This window comes from Mauremys mutica, chromosome 1, assembly GCF_020497125.1.
Source record: "Mauremys mutica isolate MM-2020 ecotype Southern chromosome 1, ASM2049712v1, whole genome shotgun sequence".
NCBI lineage: Eukaryota > Metazoa > Chordata > Testudines > Geoemydidae > Mauremys > Mauremys mutica.
In genome coordinates this window covers 342,570,387-342,587,847 of record NC_059072.1, presented here as the reverse complement: position 1 = coordinate 342,587,847, position 17,461 = coordinate 342,570,387, and the positions used below count along the sequence as shown (strand labels likewise).

The window sequence follows — 17,461 nt, the reverse complement described above, 5'->3', positions numbered from 1 at the left end:
TACCACCTTAACTATACTTGTCTAGTTAAAGTGGTAACACGCTCTGTCCCACCCCTCCCCCCCAGTCGCTGTCGCCAATGTGGACACAGTTATTCCAGGGCTTTTTGTCTATCTCCATAAGGAATAAGGTATGCTGATAAGGCCCTTTATACTGATATAACAGTATGCCAACTAGGGGTTATATTAGGATAACTATTTGGATTTTAAAAAAAAATCACACCCCTAACTGAAATAGTTTATACTGGCACAAAATGTGTGTGGACCAGCCTTTAGACCCAGAGGTTGCCTTGTCCAGGATCACAAAACAAGCAAGTAGTCAAGCTGCAAATAGAACCAGTACATAAGAGGTGGTGTTTTTTTCACTTCGCCTTTAAAGCTTTGAGCAGAGGAACACATTTTTATCTCCCTGAAGATGAACAAGTTGATGTGCTGTGCTACTCTTTTTTTTTTTTTTAGAGCGAATATATTGTGTCAGAATATATAAATGGCTATAAATGCAGTGCCCTTTTATATGGGAAGAGATTGTACAAAAATAGGCTCCTTTTGCCACAAATCATGAGTTTCTGAGAAATAATGTCCGGTCTCCTTTCTCTCACGTGTTTCCTTGACCTTGTTTTTCCTTTACAGGAGGACCACAGTCAGCCATTGTTTGGAGTCCAGTTTAACTGGCACAGTAAGGAAGGAGATCCATTAGTGTTTGCCACTGTAGGCAGCAACAGAGTGAGTAATATGCTCAGTTTTTTGTCTAATCATGTTGTCGCTAAACGTGGTTCTGTTTCTGTGTGCCAGTTTCTTCCTCCTCCAATCCGGTTACCAGTGTTCAATATTTACAATACTGTGGTGGTGGTGGTTTGTATTCCATTTTTCAAGGCCGTAGATGCCTGCAATTTTAAGATGAGTGAATTCAGTGCATTGTAGTGTGATGGTACGCTTCAGCGGTTTGAGAATAAGGCTCATATTTTACTAAAATTCCTTCAGTTGTGTAGAAGTTGGAATATCTATGAAAGGGAGACACTAAAATTCTTTTCAGGTAAAGTGTTAGTTCTCAGATATTACATGTTTAAAGGGCTAAGTGATGTACAACGGGACGAAAGAAGCATCTTTATTGGTGTCAATGTGCCAAGTACTGATAGTAAGTAAAGATTAGTGGCCTATATGAGATGAGTTGATGGATTCTTGGTGAACAGACCTTCACGTAGCAGCAGCCTTAAGAAATAGTTAGCAGAGAGCATCCAGAGCAACCCATGCAGTATCTGTTTTATGAATAAATAAGAGAACTTCATTTTTCCAAGGTTGTCAGTTTTTCCAAGGTTATCACAAGCACTAACTAACGTAGAGGAATAAGTAACAAGGGTCCATGGTTCTTTGCAAAGAAATTAATACAATTAGCATGAACCTAACTTGTTACTTCTATTCGATATTTACAAGCCATTCTATTGTCTGCTTTAATTTCAGGGTATGGTATAGCCTGTCAGCAGCTTTCATCCCTGGGAAGTGCCACCATTAGGAATGTTTAAATAAGTCATTAGTCTGATAAGACACATGAACGTTTTTGCATCGAACCACTTACACATTCAGCTAAGGAACAGATAGTAGATGGGACTTGTGTAGTAAAAGAACAAGACACCCTTCAATTTGCACAGATGAATGTGAAAATCATATGCCATATTGCCTGAAACTAATAATCCATTAAACCTTTTTTTCCAGGTTACTTTTTATGAGTGTCATTCCCAAGGAGAAATCCGTTTATTGCAGTCTTACGTGGATGCTGATGTATCCTTCTAAAGCAGCTGGTCATAAAATGTTGGTTTTTTTTAAAATAGGACTAATATGAGAAACATTTGTTTACTCTCGATGTGTAACAATTGAATTACTGTCTGTGATAAAATACTGTAAACACCTGTTGATAAGGAACATTTTTTCACTTCAGATCCAAACTCCTGCCTGTATCCCACAAATTTTAGCTTTACTTTTCTAATATTACAAATGCAGAATCATGAAACATGTTAAAATGATTCTACATAATCTTATGCCTCCCAGCACTAACACCTATATAACAGGTTTCATGTTTGTAGCTTCTACAGTCTTCTAGCACCCCTATGTATTAGGTAGCATTCCTATTTTACTGCTGAGGCCAGGATTGGAAATGGGAATTCCTGGCTCCCAGTCCTGAGCTTAGACCAATTACGTGGTTAATAAATTATTGTTTCACCTTCATTTTAGTCATTTAGTCCCACCATTTGAGTCCTTTTGAAGAAGAAGAAAGAGCTGATAGATCAGAGAGCATTTCAGGTGTATGGTGCAGCTTGAGGAAGCAAAAAGAGCAGCGAGGAGAGAAACAAGCACAGGGAAGGGAGTGGAGTTATAGAAAGCTTAGAAATCAGAATACAAATCTGCTTATCTTTGGTCATAACATTAGTGAGCTCTTTTACAAAATGGCAACTGTGCTTCTAAACAAATGTATGAATACCTTATTCTCTTGAAGGAAACTCTGCAGCTGCTTCTGTAGTCCTTAACGTGGCACCTATTAGGCAGATGAGAACTTTTATACTTGTGCATGGACCTATGATAGCAATACAAGTCACCCTCTTCTGGCTGTGGCTGGGTCAAGGGGTATTATTAGGATAATTAATCCCATTACAATGCAGTGCATAAAGGTAAGTGGTCACTGCTTCGAACTGCAGATTGCAGTTCTCTGTAAAATACTTTGTAAATTATCTCAATGTGAGAGGGGGAAATAATTTTATGTTTGAAATCTGTTCTAGCACTATGTGGGTCATGGAAATGCAATCAATGAACTGAAATTTCATCCAAGGGATCCAAATCTTCTCTTGTCTGTAAGCAAAGGTATGAAAGTTTAGCTTATTTTTTTGTTTAGGAACCATCTACTTAATTTTTCTTTTTTAAATACCATGCAGGTGGTCTTGGGTGTGAATGAGTAGCTAAACCTCATCAGAACACAAAGATTAACGTGTGACACTTTAAAAATTGAGGTGGACAGGGTGGGTGAGGTAATATCTTTTATTGGATCAATTTCTGTTGGTGGGAGGGACAAGCTTTTGAGCTTCACAAAGCTATTCTTCAAGTCTGGAAGAGGTAACCAGAGTGTGTCAGCTCTTTTTCCAGACCTGAAGAAGAGCTCTGTGAAGCTCGAAAGCTTGTCCCTTTCACCAACAGAAGTTGATCCAATAAAAGATGTTACCTCACCCACTGTGTCTCTCATATCCTGAAACCAACTTTAAGTATTGAAACTCTAGAACAAATTTACTCTGTTAATTTGGATTTGTGTGGATGAAATCCACTGCCTGTATTAGACATAACTGCATCCATTGGTGCCAAAGGACTGCAAACGGTGTCTCTGTAGATAGAAAGAAAACATCCATGGTTAAGTGTGACAGTTGTGCAAACCATTGGGCATTGATGGAGCTTTGTGATTTATCATTTAAACTTGTTTTTATATGTTGAGTTGTCCTGCCACCTAGTGGTGTTGGTTACATGGTGCACACTACTTTCAGTATGGAAAAAAATTCTGAGCTTGATTCTTCTGTCACTTACGAGTATAAATTAGGAGGAAGTGAAAGGAGAGAGAGTTTGTATGGTCTTGATTAGACTATCCAACCACTCATAACCTCTTAAACTTGACTGACTAACTTAAAGCAAGACTGTGTGCTCACAAGAGTGAAGTTTTTCAAGTGCTAGAGTTAAAAACTTATTTTGTTCTAAATACAGAACACCCTACAGTTGTGCAGAGTTGTCGATGAGACTTCACAAGAACAAGAATCTAGAAACTGAAAGTGATTCCTGCAGCTTTGTGTATAGTGTGATGTAGCTGTGCAAACCAAACCATAATTTTCTGAGTTTATTTTACTTTAAAGAAGGGAAAATCATGCAGTCGCGCTATTGTATGATCGTTGGATCAAATTTTGCCTTCCAGAAAATGATTTGACAGTGGTAGCAATGGAGGGCCAAGAACTCTCAGCCACTTCCAATATAGATAAGGAGAGAATCGGGGGGAGAAAGAGGAAACAAAATGCAAATAGTCTGACACATCCATCTTATATTGTACTGTACTTTAGTGGAACCATAAAATTTTCTTTCGGTTCTTTCTAAACCTGATGTTTTTAAATGTCAGTGGCGCTTCATTGAAAATTGTCACCAAATTCTGTCTTATGAAATAGCTAGACATGTCCTGCTGACTTCAGTGGAAGTTGTACGTAATTTATGCCCCATTCCTGCCCTCAGTCCACAGTGTATTAAAAAACTTTTTTTGGCTTATCAGAACACATAATAATAGCTGAATACTTTAACGAGTGAAAAGCACCCTTTTTCCTGCATACTTGGATAACTCAAATGACTGAAGGGATTTTTAGCACACTCTCCAAAATATAAAATCATCATTGAGCTGAGAATGAATGAGACATTAACTTTTGACTGAAATGTATTTTTCCTTCCCCTCCCCCGGGAAATGACTTAAGGTGGTAGGGGTGGGAAAACTTTTTGGCTCCAGGGCCACATCGGGGTTGCGAAACTGTATGGAGGGCTGGGTAAGGAAGGTTGTGCCTCCTCAAACAGCCTGGCCCCCGACTCCTCCCACTTCCTGCCCCCCGACTGTCTCCCCCTCCCCCGACCCATCCAACCCCTTTGCTCCTTGTCCCCTGACTGCCCCTTCCTGGGACCCCCAGACCTAACCACTCCCCTGGGGCCCCACCCCCTATCCAACGCCCCCCCGTCCCCTGACTGCCCTGACCCCTACCCACACCCCCACCCCCTGACAGGCCCCCAGGGGCTCCCACGCCTATTTAACCCCCCCTGCCTATCCAACCACCCCTCTGTCCCCTGACTGCCCCCTAGGACACCCTGCTCATTATCCAATCCCCACCCCCTTACCATGCCACTCAGAGCAGCAAGAGCTTGCAGCCCGGCCAGAGCCAGCCACATTGCCCAGCAGGAGTGACGCTGGCGGCGCGGCGAACTGAGGCTGCAGGGGAGGGAGAACAGCCTCTCTGGCCAGGAGCCTCAAGGGCCAGGTTTGCCCACCTCTGACTTAAGACCTGAAAATAGGCTTGGTAGGAATTCATCATTAGAATGAAAACTTTCTCAACCATGCCTAGAGTAGTGTTAAAATGATTCTAACATTCAACTGAAAACAATTTTTTCTTATAGTAATGGAAGAACATACTTTTCATGCATTATAAATGCTACTATGGGATTCCTGTTCTTGAAAGAGGTGGCTACGTTAACGTTATTCAGGTACAAATGGATGATAAAAGTTAACCTGTCAGCTTCTGTGTTTTTATTCTAGATCATGCACTGAGACTGTGGAACATCCAAACAGATACATTGGTTGCAATATTTGGAGGAGTAGAAGGGCACAGGGATGAGGTCTTAAGTGCAGTAAGTGGAAAATCATAGGGCAGTGTCTTCAGCCTTATGTATGGGAATCCCAATATCTCTCTCTTTTTGAATCATGTTTAGGCTTAAATATTGTGTCTAGCAAACCCAAAGTACATGAATTGAACACTTTTAAAACACATTTAGGCTAATATAATTCTAAGATTACACAACATCAGCACTAAAATACTTGCAAGTCCATAAGAACTGGACACCTGCGTCACTCAAACGCTAGAGAAACTGGATATTTTTCAACATATCCTGAAGGTAAATAAACTAGGACTCTGTGGGATTGAAGAGTGGTGCTGGAGGGAAATGGGAAGGAACTGTTCAGAGCCCTTCACTATGAACACCTTGTTCTAATGAATGCCTCTAGGAACTGTAAGTATCCCAGTTTGCCTCACCCTGTGATGAGTTCTCTCAGCTAAGAGAAACGGGTCAATTGCTACGCTAATGTTTAAAAGGTTTAGTTTTAGTAGGTGGTTGGATGAAACAACCAAAGTTTAAAATAGCTTTATCCTTCAGTTTTTGCATTTATAACTTATAGCTTAAAGTGTGAAAGATTGCATAGCTTTTCGTGGAATAAAGACGCAATCCCTACCCTGAAGAGCTTGCAATCTAAGGCCCTTATCCTACCTGTGTTTAATTTTACAGATGTGAGTGATTCCTTTTGGCTCCTGGTGGTAGGCAGGATACAAATATCTTAAGTAGGCTGAAGATGAAAGAAAAACAAACATGCCATAGTGCCAATTAAATATTTTAAATCTCTAAAATATTTAAATGTTTTCTGTAAATTTGCAACCATATTTAGAATAGACTTCCCACCATCTTATAGTTTAACAGTGGATAAAATTGATTATATAAAAATGTAATTAATTTTTAAGCCATTTAAAACTTGAAATTATTACATGTTTTAAGGCCTAAATGTAGTATAATCTATTAAAAAAGGATTAATATTCAGCAATACATGTTTGCAGCTGCAGTTTTAAAGAAAGTCATAGCCAGTGACTTCCACCAGTTCAGCGCTAAGCACCTAGAACTGGAATTTATTGAAGTGCTACACCAGCTTTTGACAGCAGTAGCTTTTTCAGGTGTAGAGAGAATGTTTTCTTCATGTCAGTTTGTTCAGCTAGTCCAGTTCAATTCACTAACTACAGCTAGTACTACTTTTGCTTTAATAAAAGTTAGCTTTAAATGCAAAACATGTTTTGTTTTGAAAAACTTTTATTCTTGTGTAACCGGAACATTTAAGGTAGTTTTATTTAACTAACAGAAATCATTTTGAAATGTTCTTTCATGTATTTAATTTGAATTTTAACTTCCATCCAAATAGAACTTGACACAATTCACAAGTAAAACTTAATCATCTTCTAGTAAATAAGAAATGCATTATTTATCATTTCTTATTATTTATTTATTTAAGAAATATAATACTTTAAATAAATGTGTGTAGATGCACTAAATTTGGTGCTTTTTATTGACCGGAAAGATATGGTGTAAAGGCTAAATTTAGTTGTGAATCAATATGTTTTAACATTTACAAACAGTGAAAATCAATCCTTCTCTACGAAAATCACTAAAAAGTACAAATGCAAAATGAGATTAAAATCAGTTATTTAAATTGCTTTGATTTTAAAGCAATCCCTCCTGGGGTCTCTTTTTTTGACACTTGTTTGGAATGGCTTACAGTACACACTCTCCCGTAGATTCACCACTCAAGTGATGCAGTTATTGCTTCATGCCACCAAAACCTCTATACCTATTTCTGTCTTGTATTTTTGGTGTATACAAATAACCTATCTTTGATTACATAAATGTTTCTTGGACACTTGTACAAACTTTTATTTGGGAGACCTAACAAACTTTGCATAATCCAAGCGTCACATAACTGTGGAGTTTACTTGTCTGTCTATAAAACAACTTTCAAAGGTGACTTAGTGTTGAAAGACTTTGCACAGGTGAGCTTTAAGGATGAGTAGAACAAAAAACCTAGTGCTTTCATCCACAAGAGAATATAGTCACACTTACCACAATTCTGGCTTTGGCCTACAGTAGTATACAATTAATTCAGTACTATTTCTTTAGTAATTAAGGACTTGACACTAATTTCACATTCAACATGGTTTACATCTAAGATGAGCTTTCAGTACTGCCCTGGCCTCATATATCTTAGTAAAATTGTACACATAACACAAAGGAAAGCAACAAAAAATATGAAGGGAGAGGAATGGATAAGGAAGGAAAAGCCTTACATTAATAAGGGAAACAGTGACTTAAGTTTGTTATGCCTTATTGTTTATGGCTCTGTTTATGTACAGATATTCAAATTTTATTGGTATGTAACAAATACCTAGATAGAATATTTGTGGTAGAAACAATCATTTGTCTTTGGTCTTTCTTCACATAGAAACATCCGTATTGCCATAATGAATCAGATAAGCGGTTCTTCTAGCCCAGAAATGTTGCTGATATTGGCCAATACTAGATACTTCAGAAGACGATGCGAGAAACCACATAGTGAACAATTAAGGCATAATCTGCCCATATAAAAACATTTTCTTAACGCCTGCCACTTGCTGTCTTATGCTGTGAAGTATAAGGGTTTATATCCGCTTAAAATAGCTTTTTGTTCTGTATGGTGGATGACCCTAATTTGTGTCCAATCCTTTTCCAAATTCTACTATAGTCTTTGCCTCAATTAAATCATGTGGCAGTGAATTTCACAGGTTCTATTTTGGGGAAAATACTAGTCTTCAATTTGTTGTCTTTCAGCTTCATTGAATGTTCTCTTGTTTTTGCATTCAAGAGAGTAAAATAGGTGTGCCAAGATATATCTTTTACAGGAAGCAGGCTTAAGTTATATTTAATACTTTTCTAACTTGAAATATGCTTATTTAGCTTTCTCTCTAGACTGAAAATACGACTTGAACATATTATGTGCTTAGTGTAAATAAAGAAGAAAATAGAATCAGTGTGTTAGTATGCTGAAACTTAACATTGAGAGCTTAAAGCGGACTCTTTTTGTGTAGGATTATGACCTTCTTGGTGAGAAAATAATGTCCTGTGGTATGGATCACTCTCTGAAACTCTGGAGAATCAATTCAAAGAGAATGATGAATGCCATTAAGGAGTCTTATGAGTACAATCCAAACAAAACCAACAGGTAAACACAATCTTGATATCTATTCTTGGATATATCTACTAAATCTGAATCTTCTCACCAAGGGCGCATATCAGCTCCTGCTGTAATGAGGGAGTTTTTCCGTTGACGTGGGAATTGTGGGTCCCTAAATTGCTCTGGAAGAAGGCTTCTCTACGGATATGTGGTGGCAATAGTGTTCTGTTTAATTACAGGTCCGGAAACTTTATTTAAATAGTCTGACTTCTTCCATTTATGTGTAACTATAAGGTGTTTGGAATTGGTATTTTAATACAGTTCTAATTTCTGAAGCATCTATATAAATATATATCAGCAGCCTTCCCTGTCCCCTCAAAGGTTCATAGTAGGGTAACAAATACACATCAGAATTGACTAGATCATAGTAAATAGTTCCTTAAATTCTAAAAGTGAAAATAATACAAGTTGTTGTAATCAGTAGTTTATTTAGGGGATATAGGGGAAAAAATGCTTACACAGTTAGAATGACACTTGACATTTTCAATTCTCCAGTGATCCAATCTCTCAGAAATATGTTGATTTGAAAAGACAGTTACCTTTCAGTTACGCTGCTAGCAAAATTTGTCCTTAATTTTAAGGGAAACCAATTCATGTAATTACCTGTTTGTACCAATCCTAGTGTTGAGTAGCCTCGAATTTGTGAAATAAAATGAGAAGGATCTAAAACATACTAAACACATTTTACAATGGGACTAATATTAGAAGTGTGCCTACTTCTTAATGTTACCAAATCTTAAATGGCACTTCAGACAAAACAAGATCCTTAGTGTGTTCTTACACATACCTTGTCAAAACATTTTAGATTTTGCTTGAAGAGTGTTGGGGGCTGAAGGAATCCCAGAAGTTGCTTCTGTTTTAACACGACTTGAAGTGTTTGACAAAGAGATTGCTGAATTCCTTCAGAGCTAACGTTTTGTCTTTCCAGTGCCTCCAGCCCTTCCTCTCCCTTCCCACCTCCCCACACATATGTTGGGACCTCAACTATTTCACTGATGATAGTCTTGTGGTATTTACCTGTAACTTTAGCACTCTTGTGGCCAAGATGGAGTCTGCTCTGCAGGCAGCTCTGGCCAAGAGAAGGCGCGCACGGGAATGCAGCAGGAAAAATCCCTTCCACCCCAGGGGCACCTGTTCCAACCCCCCCAGAGGGAACACATCCACTGTACTTTTCCTGTGGGTGGGTATAAGAAAAGGGAAATATTTATTTATGGAGGGATGAGAGGAGAAAAACAACAAGGGGAAATATGGGTGGGGGGGAGAGTAAAACAGGGCTGCATCCAAACCACAGGCCCAGTGGTAGCACAGTCTGGAAGGGCAGACACTGATCAATGTATCTGCACACACAGTTCAGGAGTCCTGAGCAAAGTTCCAGTCCAGTGCTGATCTTGGGGGCTCCTGGTCGTCTTCGGCACCAGTGAACTTTCATAAGAACACAAGAACGGCTGTACCGGATCAGACTAAAGGTCCATCTTGCCCAGTATCCCGTCTTATTTTCTATCCCCTTTTTAATGATTCCTAACATCCTGTTTGCTTTTTTGACCGCCTCTGCACACTGCGTGGACATCTTCAGAGAACTATCCACGATGACTCCAAGATCTTTTTCCGGATTTGTTGTAGCTAAATTAGCCCCCATCATATTGTATGTATAGTTGGGGTTATTTTTTCCAATGTGCATTACTTTACATTTATCCACATTAAATTTCATTTGCCATTTTATTGCCCAATCACTTAGTTTTGTGAGATCTTTTTGAAGTTCTTCACAGTCTGCTTTGGTCTTAACTATCTTGAGCAGTTTAGTATCAAACTTTGCCACTTCACTGTTTACCCCTTTCTCCAGATCATTTATGAATAAGTTGAATAGGATTGGTCCTAGGACTGACCCTTGGGGAACACCACTAGTTACCCCTCTCCATTCTGAGAATTTACCATTAATTCCTACCCTTTGTTCCCTGTCTTTTAACCAGTTCTCAATCAATGAAAGGACCTTCCCTTTTATCCCATGACAACTTAATTTACGTAAGAATCTTTGGTGAGGGACCTTGTCAAAGGCTTTCTGGAAATCTAAGTACACTATGTCCACCGGATCTCCCTTGTCCACATGTTTGTTGACCCCTTCAAAGAACTCTAATAGATTAGTAAGACACGATTTCCCTTTAGAGAAACCATGTTAACTTTTCCAGTTGTTGGGTACAGAAGCTGATTTAAAGGACAGGTTACAAATCCTAGTTAATAGTTCTGCAGTTTCACATTTGAGTTCTTTCAGAACTCTTGGGTGAATGCGATCTGGTCCCGGTAACTTGTTAATGTTAAGGTTATCAATTAATTCCAAAACCTCCTCTAGTGACACTTCAATATGTAACAGTTCCTCAGATTTGTCACCTACAAAAACCGGCTCAGGTTTGGGAATCTCCCTAACATCCTCAGCCGTGAAGACTGAAGCAAAGACTCCATTTAGTTTCTCCGCAATGACTTTATCGTCTTTAAGCGCTCCTTTTGTATCTTGATCGTCAAGGGGCCCCACTGGTTGTTTAGCAGGCTTCCTGCTCCTGATGTACTTAAACATTTTATTACCACCTTTGGAGTTTTTGGCTAGCCGTTCTTCAAACTCCTCTTTGGCTTTTCTTATTACATTTTTACACTTAATTTGGCAGTGTTTATGCTCCTTTCTATTTACCTCGCTAGGATTTGACTTCCACTTTTTAAAGGAAGTATTTTTATCTCTCACTGCTTCTTTTATATGGTTGTTAAGCCACGGTGACTCTTTTTTACTTCTTTTACCGTGTTTCTTAATTTGAGGTATACATTGAAGTTGGGCCTCTATTATGGTGTCTTTAAAAAGCATCCATGTAGCTTGCAGGGATTTCACTTTAGTCACTGTACCTTTTAATTTCTGTTTAACTAACCCTCTCATTTTTGCATAGTTCCCCTTTTTGAAATTAAATGCCACAGTGTTGGGCTGTTGAGGTGTTCTTCCCACCACAGGGATGTTGAATGTTGTTATATTATGGTCACTATTTCCAAGTGGTCTTGTTATTATTACCTCTTGGACCAGCTCCTGCGCGCCACTCAGGACTAAATCTAGAGTTGCCTCTCCCCTTGTGGGTTCCCGTACCAGCTGCTCCAAGAAACCCCTCTGGTGCCCTCTTCTGCCACTCTCTGCAAAGCCACACAGAGCAACCACCTCCCCACTTAACTAGCTAGCAGCCTCCCTCCTTGTTCCCAATGCAGTCACAAGCCCCAGTACTCTCAGCCCCATGCAGCTCTGGGTAGCAGTGATACTGGGTCCAGCTCCAGCCTGTCCTTCTCGGGCGATTCCTCCTAGGCACCCTGCTCCTCCTGGCTCCTGCCCTGGGGTGTTCCTGAATGGCTGCCCTGCCCTTCCCAGGCTTCAGGCAGGTTCTCTCTGCTTCCTTTGCAAGGGCCTGCCCACTACCGCTCTCTCTCCCTGGAGATCCAGTGCTGCCCCCTGGAGTTTCCCTCCTCTTTTTCTTACTCTCCTCCTCCCCTCTAGGAAAAAGATTTAAAGGGGCCATGCTCTCTAAACCCCAAAGGGGTTACATATCTTACAGATAAGTTTCTGAAATGTACGCCTCAAAGTATTAGACACAATAGAGAGAGGTTCTACTGACAGTTATAAATTAACATTTTAGTGTGTTAAATTTTTTTCCCCCCAAGTTCCTCTTTTTGCCCTTCTTGATATGACTGGTTGGTTTTTATCCCACAGGCCTTTTATTTCTCAGAAAATTCACTTTCCTGACTTTTCCACCAGAGATATACATAGGAACTATGTTGACTGTGTACGATGGTTAGGAGATCTAATACTTTCCAAGGTAAAGTGTCTACTGTTTAGCCATATTGTTCAAGGCTATTTGCTTACATTCAGGGCCTTAAACAATAGTTTTTGGGTGAGAGTGGAGTAGAATGGGGTGTCTTTTGCTGCTTTGATTAATTGGCCGGAAAATTAACTTATTGTGCCATGCAGGGTGATTTTTTTTCTAAGTAGATTGTGAGTTTAACTAATTGGGTTTGGCTATATAAGCATCTTACATTAAAAATCTATATACATTCTTCTAGCAATCAAAGCTCTAGTAAAAGTATATCAGAACTGAAAAGCCAGGATTCGGGTGGAATGTTCATTAGAGAAAAAAGCAAGACTGTTCATTTCTGGGAGTTCACATAGATCTTGCAACGAAAAGTAGAAATGAAATAGGTGCACTACATTGGAAAGTCTACATCATGGAATGATTTTGATTTGTGTTGAAACATTGATAATGTTTGCTCTGCAAATATTGGGCTAAGACCCTGTCTATTCTGAGACTTAGTTCATTTCTAGCAAGAAACGTGTTTGGAACATTACTAAAATTCTTCAAATTTGCCTGACAGAACTAAACCTCCCTTTTATGTTTGAATTGTCCAAGTGCACTTATTCTTTTTCTTCTTTTTTATGTACTTGAGGGTAATTGTACGAGGAGAAGTTTGGATAAAATTATAGTTGAAAAAAGCGTGGGTGGTGTTTATGGGTCCCCCCCCCCACCCCGGTAAGTGATTTTTCTTTCTCTTCCCATAGTCTTGTGAAAATGCTATTGTATGCTGGAAACCTGGCAAAATGGAGGATGATATAGATAAAATCAAGCCCAGTGAGTCAAATGTGACTATACTAGGGCGATTTGATTACAGTCAGTGTGATATCTGGTATATGAGGTTTTCAATGGACTTCTGGCAAAAGGTAAGAGTGAGCTTTGCACTTTCTGCTGTATTTGAAGAAGATCCCAGTTTCGGAAACTGAAACTCTTCCCCAGTTACATATTTAGATGCCTTAAGGGTATATGAAGAAAAGTTTTCAGCTTGCATGAGCTGATGCAATGGGAGGCAACATGGTCTGGAGCAAGGAGCTTCGTATTGGCAGTCAGGAACACTAGACTTCAATCCTGACTCTCCAATGGTGGCATTGGGGAAAAATATTCAATCTTTTATCTCCATTTAACTGATGAGGAAACTGAGACAAATACATAAGACACAGGAGAGTAGCGCGGCTCATTGGTTTTATAGTGATTTGAGTATGTGAAGTCCTATCTGTGTGTACGTATACAGGTCTGTCGTATCTTGCACGCATTTAACATGCGCGATTTCAGCTTTACGTGGTCGGCAAAAACAAAAAAGAGAAAAATAACAATTTTAATACTGTACCTGTAGTGCGGTCATTTCCGCCCGCCATTCAACACAATGTAATTTTGACTATACGTGGTTTTCGCTTTATACGCTAACCGCGGAACGGAACCCCTGTGTAAGATGAGACTTGCCTGTATATGTTAAATGTTATCAGTCCGCTTCTGTTCTTTGATACCATATTTTAAAGTATCTATATTCTCTCATTTCAAAGATGCTTGCATTGGGCAATCAAGTTGGCAAACTTTATGTTTGGGATTTGGAAATAGAAGATCCTCATAAGGCTAAGTGAGTATATCTAAGTTTCTAAACTCCCCTAGATTCCTTTGTGATACTGAGACATGGAGTTGGGGCACTTTCCTTCTTTACATGACTCATACTCTTCAATGGTGGTAGGGCACTTTCCTTTTTACTTTCCCCATAACACAAACTCTTGAGTGGTGGTAGCCACACCTTCAATTCTAACTTGTACGGTAAATGAGCATTTTGACCCTGTAAAGTTAACATTATTATTTGTATTACAGTAGCGCCCAGAGGCCCCAGTCGGGTTGGGGCCGCATTGTGCTGGGCACTGTACGTAGATACAGTAAAAGAAAGTCCGTGCCTCGAAGAGCTTACAGAGTAATTAGGAGGAAAGTTTACAAAGTAATTGAGAGGAGACTTACCAGGTGGGTGTGGCGCACAATGGAAGGGGGAGGGGAAAGGACTAGGGTAATAGTAGTAGAAATATAGTTACATAGGCTAGCTACGTGCGTAATTTGGAGGGGCTTGTACTATGACTTTCCAGTTGACCACCTGTGCCTGGCCAGGTGACCTACTGAACAGTCATATATGAGGTCTTCCTGGAGATCTTGCTATCTTTCATCACCCAATTACAATGTTGTATTCCTAAGTAAAAATTACTTTATGTTTATTACAATAACCTACCTAAGATGATCCACTTTCAGTAGAGCTTTATGAAAATTGACCTTGGGTGGAGGAAGAAATTGCAAAGAGAGAGAATTTAATTTCCTGTGGGTTCCAACGGCTAAACGAGGAATACAGAATACACTAAGGGCCCAGCCTTGCCAACCTTTCCTTTGTGAATGGGGTTCCACTGGCGTCAGTCAGATAACATGTTAAAGTTCTGATCCAGCAAAGCCCTTACTCACAAGTATAATAGCAAATGCAGACTTAACATTGCAACTAAATTATTTCTTTATTTGTAGATGTACGACACTTACCCATCCTAAGTGTGCTGCTGCCATTCGACAAACCAGTTTTAGCAGGGATAGCAGTATTCTTATAGCAGTTTGTGATGATGCCAGTATCTGGCGCTGGGATCGACAACGATAAATTACTTTTTTTAATTAAAAGTAGAAAATACATTGTTGGTTTACAATATAACCTGTTAACTAGCCTCTACTGTAGTTGCATTTAGAATAGTTTTTCCCACTGTTCAGTTGGCCAGAGCTGAACTTAGTGATGTTTACATTCTTTGTACTGTTGTCCTGCTCAGACTCTGCTGCTTTCATTAATAAAAAATATTTTTGTAAAGCTTTATGCATTGTCCACTTAAATTATTTACCCAAAATGAATTTCATGATTTAACTGTGACCTGTAATGTTTTACATTGTGTATAGATAGTACATATCACATGCATGTTAGCCGTGTGGTAGGAATTGAGTATACATGAGATTGCAGTCTTGCATGTGTGCTTTTTTTTAAATAAGTGTGTTTTATTATTTTTTTTAAAAAGGAGCGTAATGTAGTTACAGAAATATTTCTTAGGGTTCACAATAATTTAAATTACATTCATCTGTATAACAAGTTCCTTAAAGTATAATATAAGAGAAATGTGGCTGTGCTAAAAATATTTTGCACCTGTTCCTCTTCCTACGTTACTGTCAGTGTAGAGTAGTAGTAGTAAAACTGAAGGAATTTTAAAACCCAAATGTGCTTTTCACCCCTTAGCATAAATGGCAAAATACTATGTTTACTTTTTGCAGTTTAGTGTTGGCTAGTGGAAAAACAAGATAAGCCCTTCTGGCTTCCTGATTCTTATTTACTAGCTCAGTGCTGTAATGTTCAGATTTTGACTGCTGTAGGGGAATACTTTAATCCTAGCTATTGTTACTGACACTTTAAAATAGGGTATTTAGGTTTTATAAAACATTCCTTTTCCCAAATACAACCTAAATTTTGGGTCTTCTGTGGGGTCTCATCAAAGGTTTAGTTGTAAGAGCAAATAAACTATATAATGATTCTTGTTACTATTTTTAATAATTTTATTAGAACTTAAAATGTGTACAATTAACCAAGAATGAGGAGAGAAACTAGAACAAGATATTACTTTTAATGAAGTGTCTAATGTTTTGGCAAAACACATTTGTGTGTTCTGTTTTTGTCACTGTATAGTTCCAAATCCAGTAGTGTGCAGGTGATCTAAGACAATGCAAAATAGTCATCTGACTATTTTAAATAAATACATAAATCAGAATTTGCTGTCTGGAACCAATTTATCTCCATTCTTTTCACTTGCCCTCTTCTGACTCTATAAACATGCACAAGCCAGGAAGAATGTACTATGGTAATATAGAAACAAACACACCATCCCTAATAATGCATCAGGCGCTTTTTGGGGGGGGGGGGGGGAATCGGTCTGTAAAGCTAGCTCAAAGGTTGTCCTCCATAGCACCAATTTGAGGCATGTCTGGCTCTTCCTGTTAGAAAAAGCCAATTCAGCTATTTCTTAACCAATCCTGCAAGTTTGTAAATGTTTCCCTTTCACAGGATCACCTGTCCAGTTAGTGAGTAATATGACCAACACTCATGTTAGAATTTGCTTAGCGATGTCTTCTAATATCTGCAGGCTCTCAAGAAGAATAGATCTAAAGCTGAAAGGCAGCTCGTAAGTGTTCAGTATTTGAGATTCCGAGTTTTAAAAAATACAACTTGTTTGCACATAAAGCATCACTGGAGTTGGAGAAACTATACTTCCCATTCCCATGCGAGTCTGCCTGAGCATCTCTACTGAAGTTTCCTGGGTTCTGGACCAGCGGTTCTCAAACTGTGGATCAGGACCCCATTTTAATGGGGTCGCCAGGGCTGGCGTTAGACTTGCTGGGGCCAAAGCCCGAGCCCCACCGCCTGGGACTGAAGCCCAAGATCTTCAGTCCTGGGTGGCTGGGCTCAGGTTACAGGCCCCCCGGCCAGGGCTGAAGCCCTTGGGCTTCAGCTTTGACAGTCTTGCCCACCCGGGGTGGTGGAGGTCAGGCTTTGGCCCCCCTTGCTTGGTTAGACTCAGGCTTCTGTCCCCCCTCCTGGGGTCACATAATTTTTTTTTTTATTAGAAGGGGGTTGTGATGCAGTGAAGTTTGAGAACCCCTGTTCTAGACTATCTGACTGTTCTGCTTTTCATTTTTGACATGTCCAGCAAACTAGTCGGTTCATCCCTCTTGCAGTATGCGTTTCAGCTCAAAGTGAGGGAGGGGATTAGACGGAGATCTAAGGAAATAATCCTTCATCTTCTCTGCTTTATACATGTTATGTCACCGTGAGATTTGTCATGGTTAATGCTGTGAAAAGTCACAGAACGATGGCACAAGCCAGGAAAATCTTGGCAAAAACCCTGAAACAGCCAGGGTGGCCCTATCCCCAACCTTACTAGCCACTGCAGTGGAACCCTTGGCTGCACACTAGGGCAAATCCCCAGTTATAAAAGGATTCAAAGAGATTTTTAGTCAA

At 39.4% G+C, this 17,461-nt stretch overlaps 1 protein-coding gene across 2 annotated transcripts in view; it reads left to right on the top strand.

Annotated features, from left to right (window-relative positions):
• Window positions 1-16,187, top strand: part of EED (embryonic ectoderm development) — a 36,305-nt gene extending 20,118 nt beyond the window's left edge. Inside the window, exons 3-13 of one of the 2 annotated variants that reach the window (XM_045020353.1) lie at window positions 628-720; window positions 1,708-1,773; window positions 2,532-2,657; window positions 2,766-2,847; window positions 5,303-5,394; window positions 8,421-8,554; window positions 12,294-12,399; window positions 13,137-13,295; window positions 13,950-14,023; window positions 14,260-14,403; window positions 14,944-16,187. In XM_045020353.1, coding sequence (XP_044876288.1) covers window positions 628-720; window positions 1,708-1,773; window positions 2,532-2,657; window positions 2,766-2,847; window positions 5,303-5,394; window positions 8,421-8,554; window positions 12,294-12,399; window positions 13,137-13,295; window positions 13,950-14,023; window positions 14,260-14,403; window positions 14,944-15,070 — 1,203 coding nt within the window. In that variant the 3' untranslated portion in view covers window positions 15,071-16,187. The remainder of the gene's footprint in view (window positions 1-627; window positions 721-1,707; window positions 1,774-2,531; window positions 2,658-2,765; window positions 2,848-5,302; window positions 5,395-8,420; window positions 8,555-12,293; window positions 12,400-13,136; window positions 13,296-13,949; window positions 14,024-14,259; window positions 14,404-14,943) is intronic. The other variant, XM_045020362.1, reaches the window with a different exon arrangement.
• The last annotated feature ends 1,274 nt before the right edge of the window (window positions 16,188-17,461 follow it).